Source organism: Taudactylus pleione, unplaced genomic scaffold (genome assembly GCF_031769625.1).
Source record: "Taudactylus pleione unplaced genomic scaffold, aTauple2 ptg000390l, whole genome shotgun sequence".
NCBI classification, from domain to species: domain Eukaryota; kingdom Metazoa; phylum Chordata; class Amphibia; order Anura; family Myobatrachidae; genus Taudactylus; species Taudactylus pleione.
In genome coordinates, this window is record NW_028284791.1 from 1,517,146 (window position 1) to 1,535,007 (window position 17,862).

The 17,862-nt window shown below is 42.6% G+C and overlaps 1 protein-coding gene across 1 annotated transcript; it reads right to left on the minus strand.

The window, feature by feature from the left end:
• Positions 1-3,831: 3,831 nt before the first annotated feature.
• LOC148507629 (odorant receptor 131-2-like) lies at positions 3,832-16,042 on the minus strand. Its single transcript, XM_088445818.1, has 2 exons — positions 15,964-16,042; positions 3,832-5,974 (listed from the first exon to the last, which is right to left on the minus strand). Exon 2 carries the CDS (start codon positions 5,929-5,931, stop codon positions 4,996-4,998), a length of 936 nt encoding a protein of 311 aa, XP_088301944.1. The 5' UTR covers positions 5,932-5,974; positions 15,964-16,042; the 3' UTR covers positions 3,832-4,995.
• Between the last annotated feature and the right edge of the window lie 1,820 nt (positions 16,043-17,862).

Here is a 17,862-nt window from a genome sequence, read left to right on the forward strand (position 1 = left end):
AGAGATGACATGTGTTTTGAGTGGCTAAGGGGCGTCTTTATACAGGTGCGAGCGGTTTTCATGTAACCATTATAAAATGGAGTTTCTGTTATCCATTCACTATGTATTTATAGTTTAGGGATACATTGTAAGGAACGACAGATGGTAATGTAAGGGTTTATAATGAGGTTTTTTACATATAATTGTGATTATTGGATAACGATCTTGTTATTGCTGTCCATAGGAGAGGGGTATATAAGGCCCTTCTCAGACTTCTTGCTCCACATCCTGAGGAAGGACCAAGTGTCCGAAATGCGTTGATTGTGGAGTTCTAAGCAGGGACTGAACCACAGGTGATATCATTCTGTTTTTTGGATGTTCTTCATGTGATTTTCTCAAAGAATTATTTTTGGCTGGGGATATACCTCTAATTTAGGGTATATGGAGACATACATACGAACTGAATTACAGACTTTGCATTGCCACCTATGAGTTTCATACTGCTTTTTGTTTTTATATTTTTACTTTGTCTTTTTATCCATTGTTGTTCAATTTTTTATGGTTTTTCTGGGAGCAATAAAAATATTTTTTTATGAAGAATACCATTATTGTTCACATATTTCCGTAAAAAGTGTTTTTTAAAGAAACCTTGATGTGCATGACCCAAGGGGGATAAACGGTGAGTGTGTCTAGTGACTCCTAGAAGTATGATGTACTCCAAAGAATAAGAAAGTATGAAAGAAATTGCTTAGTGAATGCCAGTTAAGTTTCCATGGTGAGTTCCATCCAGTATATGTGAAAAGGAAGAAAACCCCACATCCGGAAGCAATACTATATTGAGATAAAGGGGACTGCCTTGTATATTTATATAGAAAGACTGCACTATTGATACTATCTCCCATTGTGTAAAGGTTGTATATTTGGTTGTTTGGGTGTAACCTGAGATAGGACACAGCTGCAGTCCTTGGTCACGAGTTACTATCATTCTTGTTGTTTTTGTGCAATGATGGTGACAATGTCAGACAGTCCTGTAACAGGGCTTCAGTGCACCCTGTGCCACTGCTGCCCCCTGAACGCATGCCATCAAAAGGCTACACCCTAGGGGTTGAGTGGGACAGAGCGCTATGACTGTAGCTAACACACTGGCCAGAGTATCCTAAGGACGCTCTGAGCAGCTATACAGGCTGCAGGATGTGTGGCCATAGTGTGTGAAGGATGCTCCGACCGCACTGCAGTGCCATTACTGGCTGCAGGTTGCCATTCCTGGCATTATGATAGCCAGATGCAGGGGCCTTGGGGCTGCACTGGCTGCTCCATCGTTTTTATTGCCCTGATAGCAGGTGATGACAGTTCTGAAGATTGCCATAATACAACTTTTTCTTGAGTTGGTTGACTTTGACAGTACAGCAGCGCAGGGCATTTGTGATTCCTTACTACACACGCTGTACAAACCCAGCTTATGTAATAAGATATTTCACTTTCAGACTTTCGTAGATATTCCTTATACACAATACAGTCATTGTCCAAGGAATCTAAGAAAGTAACCAAATAATGTTCTACTGAACTGTCTGACAATCTTTTCAGTGTAGGTTGTGTACTTGATACTAGATGGGTTCAATTTGTGACTGAACCTGCAGCCACAAGGAGGACGTGGTCGCAGATGCCAAAGCCTACCTACGTGATGCATACAGTCCACCGCAAGGTAAGAGCTGTGGGTCTTAATTTTTTTTAATTTCATTTTATTTGTGACATGTGGGGGGCTGGACTGGAGTGGCCCAGGGAGAGAGGGGGGGGACTGGAGGGGTCTGCTGTTGTGACATATGAGGGTCTGCTGGAGTGACTAATGGGGGTTGGAGTGACATATGAGGGGCTGCTGAAGTAACACATGGGAGGGACTGGAGTGACACATGGAGGGCTGGAGTGACACATGGAGGGCAACTAAAGTGACACATGGAGGGCTGGAGTGACACATGGCTGGCTGGAGTGACACATGGAGGGCTGGAGTGACACATGGAGGGCAACTAAAGGACACATGGAGGGATGGAGTGACACATGGATAACTGGAGTGACACATGGAGGGCAACTAAAGTGACACATGGAGGACAACTAAAGTGACACATGGATGGCTGGAGTGACACATGGAGGACAACTAAAGGGACACATGTATGGCTGGAGTGACACATGGAGGGCTGGAGTGACACATGGAGGACAACTAAAGTGACACATGGAGGGCTGAAGTGACACATGGGGAGGATGGAGTGACACATGGATGGCTGGAATGACACATGGAGGGCTGGAGTGACACATGGAGGGCTGGAGTGACACATAGGGAGGATGGAGTGATTGTGTGCATGCACTTTTACAAGCTCCTACAAACATCATACCAGGGGCATGGCCTGGTTGGCACAAGGCCACACCCCTTTTTTGCACGCACACCTTTCACGCACGCATGATCTTGGCTCTTTGACATACCTACAGATATTTTTGGGCTCTTTGCCTCTGACTGGTTGGCCACCCCTGACCTAGATGTTCTCACAAATATTTTCTGGCAGAGAAGTGAGAGAGAAATATCCTGTTGTGTTTATTCAGTAACAAGAACTTGCAGAGAAACAGATACTCAATGGACAAACATGTTGTTAAAATCACATCAATTAGATACAGTAGTATACACCATACTTGCCTACTTTTGAAAAAGCATTTCAGGGAGATTGTGAAACCAACACCTATAAGCGCGCGATAAAGTTGGCGTACACTACTACATCTGAGAGGCGTGTCATAACATTGATTTCTATACAATTGTAAATGAGCCCCAAAGCAGTTAGTAAGATCAAATTGGTAATGAAAACACACTGATACTTCTCAGAGAACGCATGTAGCCAGAGGGATCATTGTGCCTTATACCCAATGCAGGGAAATACTGAACTACAACTTCAAGTCCTAAAGTCTCACTCAAGTCACTTAAATCCTGGGGGAGGGGGGGAGGGGTGGACCATGTAAATGAACTGACAGCTGTTTACTATAATAACTGTGTACATATATGAACTGTAGGTTTTAAATATTTATTCTATATTAAATGTAGATATATAATTTATAAATAGCTGACATTAAATACAATAAGGATCATATAAACACAAACAACATTTCTCTATTATTCTACTTAGCTATAATGGGGTTATGACAAATGTGAATTAAACATGAATGAAAAAGTCTAAACAAAAACTACCAACCAAAACCACCAACATTTTCCTATAAATAACGTTGTTCAATATCACCCTTCACATAGGGGTCTTTATAAAGGGTGCAAGGTGGGCAGTGCACACGGTCCCCTGGGTCCAGGGGGGCCCACACCTCACACCACGCACTCATAGTTAACATTATACTTACCCCTCCGCAGATCCCAAAGTGCTGCAGATCCGGACCGGCGCTGCAGAGCAGTAAACACTCACTGGGAAAATGGTGGCTGCCATTTTCCCAGTGATCTGCGCATGTGCAGAAAAGATGTCCCCGGGAAAGTAGGCACGGGCGCCATTCATCCTGGAGACCCGCGCATGCGCAGTAGATTCTGGCATGAAGCCAGAATCTACAGCGCTAAAAATGCGCTGAGCCACTGACAGAGAGGAGGGGGACCAAACGGAGGCTGCACATGGGCCCCATCCTTTCTTAAAACGCCCCTGACCCTTAACAACTACTAGTAGCTGAATGACTGTAAATGCCAGTATTAAATCTCTCTGCAGTTAGACATTATAGATAATACATAGATTATAGAAAGATGATAGTTAATAAAACAGAATATCACACAAATGGCTGATTATATCAATGTATATATTTCATGAAAACACAATGGAGTTCCAGTAAGCTTTATACTACATAGATGTAACCCCCACCCCCAAAAAAGGACCATTAATCATATAAGCATAAATCACTGCTTGCAATAAGATTGGTTTTCTATGCGATGTACATAATTTCCTACATTTGGGCTGCCCCCTCCCAGGGATTGCCAACACTGTGAAGTGGGAGGATGATCCACAATAATGTCAATCAACAAGAATCGCGTCATCGGCCGCCTGGACAGCTAACTTTACCCGCCGGGTGGTGAGTGACTCCAGAAGACTCGCCCGGAAGCACCAGCTGATTTTTGGGAGCCTTCTGGACAATCCAGGAGAGTAGGCAAAAATGATACAGTAGTCTAATGAAGGATTAATTTAAATGCAAGGTTTATGAATCAATGGTTTGTTTTTTGTAAATTTCTCACCTAATTGTTTCCCGTTACAGTGAAGCTATGTAATTTCTCATATTGTAATGAGCTCAATGTACAGTTATCACACATTTCATTGTAGTTTCACTTGTAGAATGTTTTGTAAAATATAAATTTATGCCTAACACTTTATATAATATAATGTTTTTCATCAATGAGTTAATTTATGATTTAGATGATATGTTAAGCGACACACATCGCTATCTGTACCATAGGGCGTGATTCAGAGCCACACGTAATACCGACGTTCCTTAGCTGAGCAAAATTTTTTGCAACTGTGCATGACCAAAAATAATGTAAGCAGAAAGTCGCTGTTCCGATTGAGATGGTCGGTATCAGAATTGTTTTGGGAACTTGATGGCCAATACAGGTTGGTGATTGGGCAATGGCTAGAATTGAATGCATAAATGGTCCATTCAGTGGGTGTGTTACAGGAGTGTGGTGGGCGTGTCAATGCAAATGTGTCTGCATTCACAGACACACAGCTGCAGGCATATGAAGCCATAGTCAGCTGTAAGGCTGGTGCACATTTCTATGGTGTGACTGATGGTGATGTATAAAGAAGCACAAATCAGTATTATAACATGCATCGCTGCTAAATGTGGGCATCTCAGTCCTTGCAGTTTCTGATATACACGAGAAAAGTAGGTTGTAGCGTCATTTGCATAAAGTTGCAGGCAGGTAACTGACAATAGACACAGCTGTGTGCGCCTTTGTGTGCAACTCAGAAGCAGGCCTATAATATGTGTCTTAACATGAAGTTAATGAATGACTTGTCCTAAAGGCTTTGAAAGTTGAAATTTGGTAACACATCTACTGAACACTTTATCCCTAAACCCGTAAACGATTGGGCTGAGAAACCTTGGCAGGCACATAAACAGGTAAAAGTTAATTACAGGTAAGAAGGAAAATTCTCTGAAATATGTTTCGGTAAATGAGGACATTAAAGAAAACAAACATAACAAAAACTGAAACAAGTGGAGCATGACGGTTTTGCTGGCTTTGGAGGCAGATCTGCTGCCTGAACTCACATTCTTTGCAATGAACATCACTCTAATGTACGTGAGCAAGATTATGAGTCCCACCAGAATTAGGCTGATGATGGTGTTGTTGGATCTTATCACACTTTGCAGAGGTTTCAATGTAAATATTTCCAGTCTACATAAAACTTTGAAAGTAAATATAGTCTTCTCTGCTGTGGTGCTCAGTACGATGAAATCAGCTACATTTGGTATTAGACCAATTACCCATATGACGGCAATGGCATACATAGACCTCTGTGATGTACAAAGAGTTACATGTCTCAGTGGGAAACAAATGGCTGCATAGCGTTCCAGGGCCATGACCGCCAAATTGTAGGGGGTAATCCTAAATGTAGCTGTAGCCAGAGTGAATATCATGTAACAAATGGGCACAGGGATGTAGACCAAGAACAATGTAAACATGAAGAGAATAAGTCCTGCAGTAAGATATAATGTATCATTAATCAACATGTGAGCAAAGAGGATGTATCGGGCGTTGTCTCGGACATGAGGGGTGGTGAAGAAAACATGGAGAATGAGCGAGATGAAGTAGAGGAAGACACATAAACAAATGACGGTCAGAGTCCCAAGAAGGATTTTTTGCACATTTGTCATTTTGCTGCTGGAAATGGATCCCTGGGTGACATTATTGTACAATATTGTAGTATTAGCCATTATGGAATTGGACAAGTTGATACATTTTCTTCCTGCCTTCAATCTAGACAAAAAAAAATATAGGATACAATTATTGGATGCGAAAATGGCAAATACTGTATGTACAGGATTGTTATTACTTTATGTTATTACTTTATATTAATAGGAAGTAATAGCACTTAAAGGGGTAAATGTGGAAATCAATTTCAGTTACTGTATTTACTTTCTATATATGCAGCAGGCTTGGGATTGGAAGCCAGATCATTAGCAAGAACTGACATCCAACCACAGTCCATGAAGCGGAAAACTTCCAAATTGGTTTCAAAATTCATATGTGTACGCTTTCTTCTCTCTGAATTATTTTTAAACTGAAAGGATCAGCCAGAAATTTGTTTAGAATCTCTTGTGCTCTGCAGGGTAAGTACTGGCTGCTTTTTCTTGTAGAACACAAATGCTGGACAGCTGTATTTTTACACTGCAATTTAGAATTGTTTGGACACTGGTCCTCCCATATCTAATTCTCTCTGCACATTCTACATCTGCCCCCCCCTGCAGTGCAACATGATGTTACCAAGGTGCACAGCTACTTGCTCTATCTTACTCTATTCCCAAATCTGAATCAAGCACTTAGGTTGCACTGAACATGGAGGGTGAACAGAAAAGTTGAGTGGGGTCATGTGGAAGATCAACTCTAAGTTGCTGTGTCGATATTTATTGCGAGCCTGATTCAGATGTGGATACAAACGCCATCATAGCTGCGATCTCTCATGGATTCACAATTGCGCTAATATGCTAATGTGCTTAGAGACACCCAATGACAGCATCTCACATCTGCCACTCACATACAAGACCAAATACATCGGAAACACCAAATGCAGGTCCGGCAAGCTGGTCTCCAGATATGCAGAGGGCTCTCATGCTGTGAGCAAGGAAACAGTGGCTAATTTATGCGCATCCAGAAAACAGTGTTTAAACTAGATATGTGCATCGGACCATTTTTGTTGGTTTTGGTTTTAGTTCTTGTGATGTTATTGCATTAGATATACCTAAAGTTTGTAGACACTCCCTAATTTATCTGTGAAAGCCTGAATCTTCAGTGACGGTCCCTAGGACCATGGGGAATGCTGGCAAGTGGGTGTAGTCTGTTGTTCAGTATGTGTATAGTTTGCAAATGGCTGAATAAAGAGCATAGCAGTCGAAACCCATGCATCAGTGTCCATATGAATGCATATACAAGCATGCAAACAAAACATGGTGTCAGTAGAAGTGTAAAATGGAATCTGCTAGTGCTTAGAGTGTGAGATGATCCTGCAAAAGTCTGCAAAGCTGTGATACCCAGTGTGTGAAAACTCTGTCTTGTGCTCTTGTCACATCAAACTGTGAGTAGCAATGGATAAGCTGTCTCCTCCACCAGGCATGCAAATGTCTGGTAACTTGTCTGAAAACTGGAAAAGATTTAAACAAAGGTTTAATACTTACCTTACTGCATGTGGAGCAGATAACGAGGAAGATAACACCAAGGCATCCATTTTCCTTCATGTGATAGGAGAGGATGTGCTGGACATTTATAATAGCTTTCAGTTTGCTGAAGGGCAGAATATGGTTTTAAACTCTATAATGCAAAAGTTTGAACACTACTTTGTACCAAAAAAAATGTGACATATGAAAGATATAAGTTTTTCACTTGTGATCAGAAGAATAAAGATATATTTGATCAGTATTTTACAGAACTGCAATTACTCAGCAAAACCTGTGAGTTTGGTGATTTAAAGGATTCACTGATTAGAGATCGTATTGTATGTGGAATACCTGATAATGGACTCAGAGAGAGATTGCTGAGAGATCAAGATTTAACACTAGATAAGGCAGTGAATATATCCAGATCTGCAGAAATGACAAAGCTTCAAGCTAAAACCCTACACAAGGTAACTGATGGTGCTGTACATGTTGTGAAGAAAACAGAGCCAAACAGAACACCATTCTCTAAAATGAAGCAGTATAAGTCACAGGCTAACAGAGAAATGTGTAATAGATGTGGAAATAATCACAATCCTAAAATGTGCCCAGCCTGCATGAAATGTGGTAGAATGAATCATTTTGCCATATGCTGTAAAACCAAAAGTGAATCAAACACAGTGCACACTGTTACACAAGCTGAGACTGCAGAGTTTTTTGTGGATACCATTGAACTGTGCAGAGCAGATAAGAAGGAATGGATTGTTCCTTTAACAGTGAATGAGATTGCCATTCCCTTTAAGCTTGATACAGGTGCACAGGTTAATCTAATATATTTTCAAGACTATAAGACTTTTAGAGTAAAACCTAAAATTCATCCAGCCAATGTGAAAGTTGCAGGCTATACAGGTGAGAAAATTCCTGTAAAAGGTAAATGCCTAGTGACACTGAAATACAAAGGACAAAAGTTTAAAACCTCTCTACTGATTGTGGATAGAGATGTGCAACCGATTTTAGGATTAACTTCCTGTGAGAAACTTAGCTTGATAAAGAAAGTTTTTATGGTGACATCACAAGTAGAAGATAAGTGCAAATCAGTGTTCACAGAATACAGTGACATATTTGAAGGCTTAGGTTGTCTGCCTGGTGAGCATAAGATAAATATAAACATGCAAGTTCCTCCAGTGATACACCCCTGTAAAAAAATGCCATTTGCACTGAGAGAAAACCTACAAAAAGAGATAAACCACATGGAAGCTTTGGGTGTGATAGAAAAAGTTGATGAGCCTACTGAATGGGTGAGCTCCTTAGTAATTGTGGAAAAGAAAAATGGACAACTCAGAATATGTCTAGATCCAAGAGATTTAAACAAAGCTATTAAAAGAGAACATTTCAAATTACCAACCAGAGATGAAATCATGCCGCAATTTGCGGGAGCAAAATGGTTCAGTAAATTGGACGCATCTTCAGGATTCTGGCAAATGAAGCTAGATGAAACCAGCTCAAAGCTGTGTACATTTAATACACCAGAAGGTCGATACAGATTTCTTCGACTACCATATGGGATACTGTCCACTCCAAAAGTATACCACAAAAGAATACACATAATTATTGAACATATTCCAGGTGTTGAAACAATGATGGATGACATTATTATCTGGGGTTCTACAGAGGAAGAACATGATTCTAGATTGAGACAAGTGATGGAACTTATCAGAAAAGTGAATCTAAAGTTAAACAAGGACAAATGTGAATTTGGCGTGAAAACACTTACCTTTATGGGTGACGTAGTCTCAGATCAAGGTGTGAAGCTTGACCCAAGGAAAATATCAGCCATAGTGAATATGGAACGTCCTAATAACAAAGATGATGTCAGAAGATTCCTAGGAATGATTAGTTACTTAGAAAAATTTATTTCTCAACTTTCAGAACAATCAGCTCCTCTTAGATGGTTATTGGACAAAGATAATGAGTGGATGTGGTCACATGAACAAGAAGAAAGTTGGCAAAAACTGAAACAGACCATTACAGAGCAATTGGTACTAAGATTCTTTGATCCTGCAAAAAGAATAAGAATTTCAGCAGATGCTTCTCAATTTGGCCTAGGATCTGTATTGTTGCAAGAACATGAAGATACATGGCAACCTGTAATCTATGCATCTAGAGCGTTGACAAGTGCTGAAACAAGGTATGCTCAGATAGAAAAAGAACTTCTAGCAATCACTTATGCATGTGAGAGGTTTCATCAATTTGTGTATGGTCAAGCTTTTACAGTAGAAACTGACCACAAGCCATTGGTAGCTATCATGACTAAATCGTTGCATGACTGTCCCATGAGAATTCAACGAATGCTTATAAATCTACAGAAATATGATGTACAATTGCTGTACTGTCCCAGTAAATACATGTACATTGCTGATACACTTTCTCGTGCTGTGGACAAAAGTGAAGGTTCCGGAAGTCTGATGGACAAAGAGATTGAAGCATATGTGGATTTTATTGTAACTTCTCTCCCAGTGTCTCTTGCAAGACAAGAACAGATTAGAAAAGAAACAGACAGATGACACAATGAAAGTGTTAAAAGACATGGGGCCTGATTCAGACCCACTCGCGAGCGGCTGTACGCTCGCAAGTGGGTCAATGGTCTGCACTGAGCATGCGCACGACGGAGGGAGCTCCGTCGTGCGCATGCGCCAGACACGACGAGCGAAGGACTTTCCTTCGCTCGTTGTGTCCGATCAAAGGGGGCGTGCTGTCAATGTTGATTGACAGCACGCCCCCTTTGGTGGGCGTGCCGGGGGCGTGCCTCCCTGACGGATAGAGCCAAAATCACTCCGGAGCTTGCGGTTGAAAACCTCAACCGCAGGCTCCGGCTCGCAATTTCGATGGTCGCGATGGTCACGACCATCGCGGCCATCAAAATGCACGCTCGTATAGCCTGTGGGTGGTGACCCACAGCTATACGAGCGTCCAGGAGGACGCTCCATGAAAAAGGAGCCCGGCCCTCATGCAGAGCGTGCGCTCTGCTCAGAGCGTACGGCTCTGAATGAGGGCCATAATTCTAAAAGGATGGCCAGCAGAAAAAAATGCTTGTCCGCTGTCAATTCATGATTATTGGATGTACCGCAGTGACCTTACTGTTGTCAATGACATCATTTACAAAGGCAATAGGTTTGTCATACCTGCACGACTAAGAAAAACTATTCTGTGCAAGATACATGAAGGCCTCTTAGGAAAAGAAAAATGTAAGAGGGGGGCACATGAAGTGATGTATTGGCCAAGAATGAACCAAGACATAGCACAGACAACAGCTACATGTGAGTTATGTCTTATGTATAGACCAAATCAACAAGTAGAGCCGCTGAGTCTTCATGCAGTGCCAGAAATGACCATACCAGAAGGTAGGCGCAGATTTGTTTGATTGCAATGGGAAAACGTACATTGTCATGACTGATTATTATTCTAATCATCCTGAGGTAAAGACACTACATACAACTACTAATAAAGCTGTAATCAATTGCATGAAGTCAATCTTTGCAAGGCATGGTGTTCCTATGGAGGTGTTCACTGACAATGGTCCTCAGTTTTCCTGTGCTGAATTTAAACAATTTGCTGATGATTGGGAATTTGTCCATACTACGTCACGTTCCCACTATCCATGGTCAAATGGATTGATGGAAAGTTCAGTAAAAACTGTAAAGAGTCTCATGAAATAAGCGCAGGAAGGTAAAGAAGATTTCTACAAAAGTCTCTTAATCTACCGCAGTACACCTCTGCAGAATGGATTCTCTCCAGCACAAATGTTGATGGGAAGGAGCATTAGAGCAAATCTTCCAATACATGATGAACTGCTTAAAATGCATAGTTCAACATTAGTAAGACTGAGTAAGGAACGACAACAGGTGAAACAAAAACTGTTCCATGATAGACGAGCAAAAAGCCTGTCTGATCTTAGGTCGGGTGACCAAGTCCATCTCAGAGACTATGAGAAAGGCATTTGGATGCAGAAAGGTACTGTGCAAGCACAAGGAGAACCAAGATCTTATACTATACGCACAGAGCATGGAACAGTAGTAAGAAGAAATCAGGTGGATTTAATATCTCAACCTAACCAACATGAAGACAACATGACTGAAGAATATCCTTCATCTGACATGTATGATAATCTGGATAACGGTGAACAAACCATGATTCAAGAAAGGTCCAACATGGTTGATGAAACACAGACTGTGTATGAAAGATCCAAAAGAGAAATTCGCAGACCTGAGAGACTTATTGAAACATGTTAGATGATATTCTTACCATATTACATTGTTGAATTGTTGCACTGAAGGATACAGGGCTTATCTTTAAAGAAAAGAGGATGTGATGTTATTGCATTAGATATGCCTAATGTTTGTAGACACTCCCTAATTTATATGTGAAAGCCTGAATCTTCAGTGACGGTCCCTAGGACCATGGGGAAAGCTGGGAAGTGGGTGTAGTCTGTTGTTCAGTATGTGTATATTTTGCAAATGGCTGAATAAAGAGCATAGGAGTTGAAACCCATGCATCAGTGTCCATATGAATGCATATACAAGCATGCAAACAAAACAGTTCTAATCATTGTCCGGTTTTGGTTTTGCCAAAACGCTGTGACTGGTTTTGGTTTTGTTTTTTTCCAAACATTTACAAAAAAGCTAAAGTCACATACAGTAATTTGAACCTTTTTTGTTCCTAGAGTATTGTTAACCTCAATAACATTAATTTCCACTCATTTCCAGTTCATTTTTAAAACCCCACAGCTCACAATATTGTTTTCATCCAGTTTAGGCCAAAAGGTTGCACTGAGCTAGCTGGCTGACTAAGATAAGCGACACCAGTGGGCGTCACAAACATGTGGCACTTCAGCTTCCAACATGGCACATCTAGGAAACAGAGTGGCACTGCAGTGGCAGGCAGTATGGCATTTTAATAAACTTTTTGACCCCAAAGAGAAACCAAGAATGTTTTCATTAATCAAGATCTGCATAGAAATGCGGTGACCTTGCTTGTGGAGGTGCTAAATTTTACACACTGTAAATAGACATTTACTTTGTGCTCAGAGAGGTTGTTGGGGATAATTGGACCAAGACTTGCTGTTTACATCAGAGTTAAGATGCCTGTGGCTCTCCGGCTGAACTACTGTACAACTCCTAGCATCTGTGCTGTTTGCCAGGCATGCTGTAAGTTGTTTGTCAGCAATGGGTGGAGTGCCTCAGGTTACATCAGCCTACTTTACACACTGTATGTAACATGTTAATATGTATGTATGTGACCAATATACACAACTAATTTTTGTATTAAACATATTTGCACTTTATTGCACACATCCTCTCAGGAAGCTGCTCTGTGCTGCTGCTCATATTTTTGTCTCGCATGACATCCACCATCTACATCACAGGTTCTCAAACTCGGTCCTCAGGACCCCAAACAGTGCATGTTTTCCAGGTCTCCTCACAGAATCACAAGTGAAATAATTAGCTCCACCTGTGAATCTTTTAAAATGTGTCAGTGAGTAATGACTACACATGTGCACCTGCTGGGTCACCTGGAAAATGTGAACTGTGTGGTGTCCTGAGGACCAAGTTTGAGAACCTCTGATCTACATTATCCAGTTATTCCAATTAGAGTCACCTACATACAAAAGAGACAGGCATTTATTGAGCTGAACCATTATTTATAACAGCCTATCAATTCACCAGGGTCCTGGGGCAACCTTTTGGGGTTGGGGGGAGGAGTAATTACTAAAAACCGGGTAAATTTTTAAATCTACCATGTTTTTCCCACCCAATCAACTTGGTGGTTCAAACTTTTTAAAAATATTAAATGGTTATGCAGGAGATGCTGTCTGTGGCCATAACAATAGCTGGACATTTTTGGGATTCATCAACCGCATGTAGAAGATTTTAGCAGCTGTGGCAGTGCAACTTCCAACATGGCACATCTATGAAACAAGAGTGGCACTGCAGTGGCAGGCAGGATGGCAGTTTAATAAACTATTAAAATGTAGTGTCATCTAAACAAAAAGACAATCAGCAAATGCTCCAAGCAGCGCACAAGGCAAAGAAAAGAGGTGCAAGATGGAATTGACCTTGGGCCCTCCCAACTACCCTTATATTGTATATATTAAACAGGCCATGCACAGTTTAACAAACCAATCACTTCAGCGACAGTGACTGTCACTTGTGGCTGAAGTGATTTGTTTGTTTGGGCACCCACAAAAAAGCTACCAATGGGCAGCTAACATTGCTGGCAATGATCATTATGTACACAAACTTGGCTCTATAGAGGCAAGATGTTGTTGCCATCATCATCCGATTCCTCACTCTCATCAGTGTGTACATCATCCTCATACAATATTAATATATCCCTGCTGGAATAAACCATTACAGGTACCTCTGTATTTTTTATGTAATTGGCTGTAAAAGTCTTTCTCATGGAATTTCTAGTTCGTTTTAATGAGCATCAGCTTTTCCACAATTTGAGGCTATAGCCTTCTATGCTGATTGCTGATAAGGTTCCTGGCTGTGTTGAAACCTCTTTTTTAGTACATACTGGAGGGTGGGCAGCTTAGGTAATGCAAAACCAGTCTGTACAAGAGCCTCCAAATTGCCTTTTTGTTTTTCCAATAGTCAAAGGGACTCTGTGACATAACTACAAGTATGTGTATGGTGTCATCAAAATAATCCTCCACCATTCTTTGGATGGTGACCCTACTAGATGGAGTTATGGTAGCAGTGTACCTAATTTTCACCAATTCTTGTAGATATGACCAGATGTCACAAATTTACTCCTCTGCATCACCACTGGGTCTTTTGGGAAAGTTGAGTTTTTTCCTGGCAGCTGCTGGAGAAACTGAAGGTGGAGATGTCGTCATGTCACGTATCATTTGAGCTGCCACCTTGCTCAACAGGAGCTCTTTGCATCTCTTAAGATCTGGATCAATTGGAAACAATAACCTAAAATCAAGCACAGTCGCCAAAATGTAGTGATCCAATTTGAAGATATTGGCAACCCTTGGATCCTGGTGAAACGAACAAAGGACTTGATCTACAAGTCTGGCATACTTAGCAGAATTGCTTTGTTTGTTAATCTCCTCCTTCAATTTCCCCAGCTGATCTTCCAAATGCCTAATTAAGGGAATCACTTTGACTCAAGCTAGCAGTGTCTGAAAGTTTTGGGGCCACAGGCAGCTTCTCCTGCATGGCCCTGTCATTTTTTAATGAGTCCAAGTGGGTTAAGCCATTTTGCTATGTCATAACTTAGTTTTTCTAAGAGGTTGTCAGTGGTATGCCTCTTAGTGAAGCTGATGATACACAGAGTTGCCTGCCTCTAAATGAGCTGGCATTGTTTGTTAGACAGTGATGCTGCTGCTGCTGCTGCTGCTAAAGATTAATCACCCACCCAGTGGGCTGCCCCAGTCATGTAATCTTTAATTTGCTCACTACTACTTGTCCACATATCTGTGGTTAGGTGAACAGTGGGTACATTGGCATTTTGTAGGCCGATAATTCGTTTTTTTTTAACGTCCTGGTACAGCTGAAGAATGGCTTTTAAGGTAATATGGAACCGAGATGGAATTTGGTACTGGGGACACAGGACCTCAATTAACTCTGTGAAACCCACTGCATTAATGATGGATATTTGATGCAGATCTAATACTAGCATAGCCATGATGGCATCAGTTATCCACTGCGCGACTGGATGAGAGCTTTCATACTTGTTTCCACTTGCAATGGATTGTTTCACATCAGTTGTTTTTGTAAAATACTAGTCTTGGTCCCCTTCTGAGATGAAGATCCATTTTCAGCAGCAGCAGCAGGCCTAACACTGAAGGATTCTTCTGAGGAATCCTGGATAGGGGAGGAGTCACCTAGCCTTAACAAATTCGTTGCAGGACTACCTCCGATCATTACTGTGGATATTGAGGATGAAGGTGTTGGCGGTAGAGATTGCAGGTGCTGGGATCTAGTTGAAAGAAGGGAGCTAGCTGATGCTGAATTGCTTGTAATTTTTTTACCACCAGTTTCTGATGTTTTCATGAGTTTGCTGCATATTATGTAACAGGGAGGAGGTTCCTAGATAGTTAACGTCCTTACCTCTGCTTACCATTGTTTTACATATGCTACAGATGGCTTGACTATTAGAGATAAATTTGCTAAAGTGAGAGTTTTTAGAAGTGAGTTTTAGAAGTGATGTTGCCCATAGCAACCAATCAGATTCTACTTAACATTTAACTACCACCTTCTAGAAGATAATAGTTAGAATCTGATTGGTTGCTATGGGCAACATCACTTCTAAAACTCAATTCTAAAAACTCTCACTTTAGTAAATTTACCCCTTATTGTCAGGCTTTGGGTAAAAATAATTCCACACATTAGAAGTGCATTTGTTGGTCCTATGCCCAGGCATGCCCAGGCAAAACAAAGGCCTTCCTCATATCATGGCCAAGAGCTGCTTTCACTGGTTCTTGACTTACACAAACAACATCCTCATTAGCACCAGCATCAGCTACACAAATATTCCCCTCATCCTCTTTGTCACAATCCTGGCTAGTTTTTACCTTTTGAGACTTACCTCTGCCAGCTGCTCCATGGATCTGTGTTTGTAATTCCCCTGGGAGATCTGCTCTGGCTGAATCATGCTGGCTGTGACAACCCTGTGTGTGCAGACTGCTCTCCCCACACTGATTAATCTCCTGGACCCTGCTCTGTCTGTGAGCATTGCTAGTCTTAATTGGAATCACAGGTGTGGTCCTGATTCTCAAGGGCTGCAGAGATGATTACTCCCTCTGCATGTTGTGCCTTGTTCCACTCAGAATGCCACTGCCAGACCACCTGTCCGTATCCACCAATCGCTGCCTGACTCTAGGTATATAGATCCTACTCTAATAGCACTCAGTGCTTGAACATCTCATTACGTCCCGTGGTGTACAACTTGTGCTATAGCTGTACCTCTGAGTACCAGTGTGTCCCAGGCTCCTGCTGGATCCTAGACCAATGCTATCCATAAGCCTGCTGCATTCAGTTATCCATGCTACCAGCCTCTCACCTACGGCTCCCAGGCCGCTCCAAGTAGCTTCCACACTACCAGCTTCTCCACAAGGCTCCCAGGCCGCACCAAGTAGCTTCCATGCTACCATCTCTCACCTACGGCTCCCAGGCTGCTCCAAGTAGCTTCCACACTACCAGCTTCTCCACACGGCTCCCAGGCCGCACCAAGTAGCTTCCATGCTACCATCTCTCACCCACTGCTCCCAGGCCGCACCAAGTAGCTTCCACGCTACCATCTCTCACCTACAGCTCCCTGGCCGCTCCAAGTATCTTCCACTCTACCAGCTTCTCCACATGGCTCCCAGGCCACACCAAGTAGCTTCCACGCTACCATCTCTCACCCACGGCTCCCAGGCCGCACAAAGTAGCTTCCATGCTACCATCTCTCACCTACGGCTCCCAAGCAGCTACAAGTAGCTTTGATGCTACCAGCTTCTCCCACGGTTATCCAGCCACTCCACGTAGCTACCAACGTCTACCCATGGCTATCCAGCTGCTCCACGTAGCCACCCAGCTACCAGCGTCTACCCATGGCTATCCAGCCACTCCGCGTAGCCACCCAGCTACCAGTGTCTACCCACGGCTATCCAACCGCTCCACGTAGCCACTCAGCTACCAGCATCTACCCACGGCTATCCAGCCGCTGCACGTAGCCACCCAGCTACCAGCGTCTACCCACGGCTATCCAGCCACTCCACGTGGCCACCCAGCTACCAGCGTCTACCCACGGCTATCCAGTCGCTCCACGTAGCCACCCAGCTACCAACATCTACCCACGGCTTCCCAAGCCACAACAAGTAGCTTCCACGCTACCATCCATCTGCAAGCCCATCTACTAGTAACCCGACCAGCTCAGTCTGCCTTCCTGCCGGTCCCAGTCCGGTTCCTCCAAGTCCTCTCACCTCACGGCTCATTAGCTGCACCAAGTAGCTTCCATGCTACCATCCATCTGCAAGCTCATCTACTGGTACCCCAACCAGCTCAGTCAGCCTACCTGCCAATCCCAGCCCAGTCCCTCCAAGTTCCTTATGGTCTCACTCACTATATTAAAAGAGCTATTCATGTTACCCATGATTCCAGTCCAGCCGGCCTCCAGTGATTCCAGTTCATCACCTGAGACAGGTAACTTACTAACACCAACTGTGACACTCTTGCTGTCACGTCCCAGCTAAGGTGATTTTCCACCATGGGAATGGAAGACGTGGACCCAGGAGGGAAAAGGAGGTGAGGGGCCTGGATTGGTTCCTTCCTCATCCACTAGTACCAGATGTTGGCGAGACCTGACCAAAGGTGTGGAGTCTAACTTACTGGGAGCTGTTCACCAGTGACTCTGTTGATGATGGTAACCGCAGAAACCACATCTCGGAGCAAGCACATGGATGTCCTAGCAAACCACAGGTATAATCCTAAACATGTCACTCGC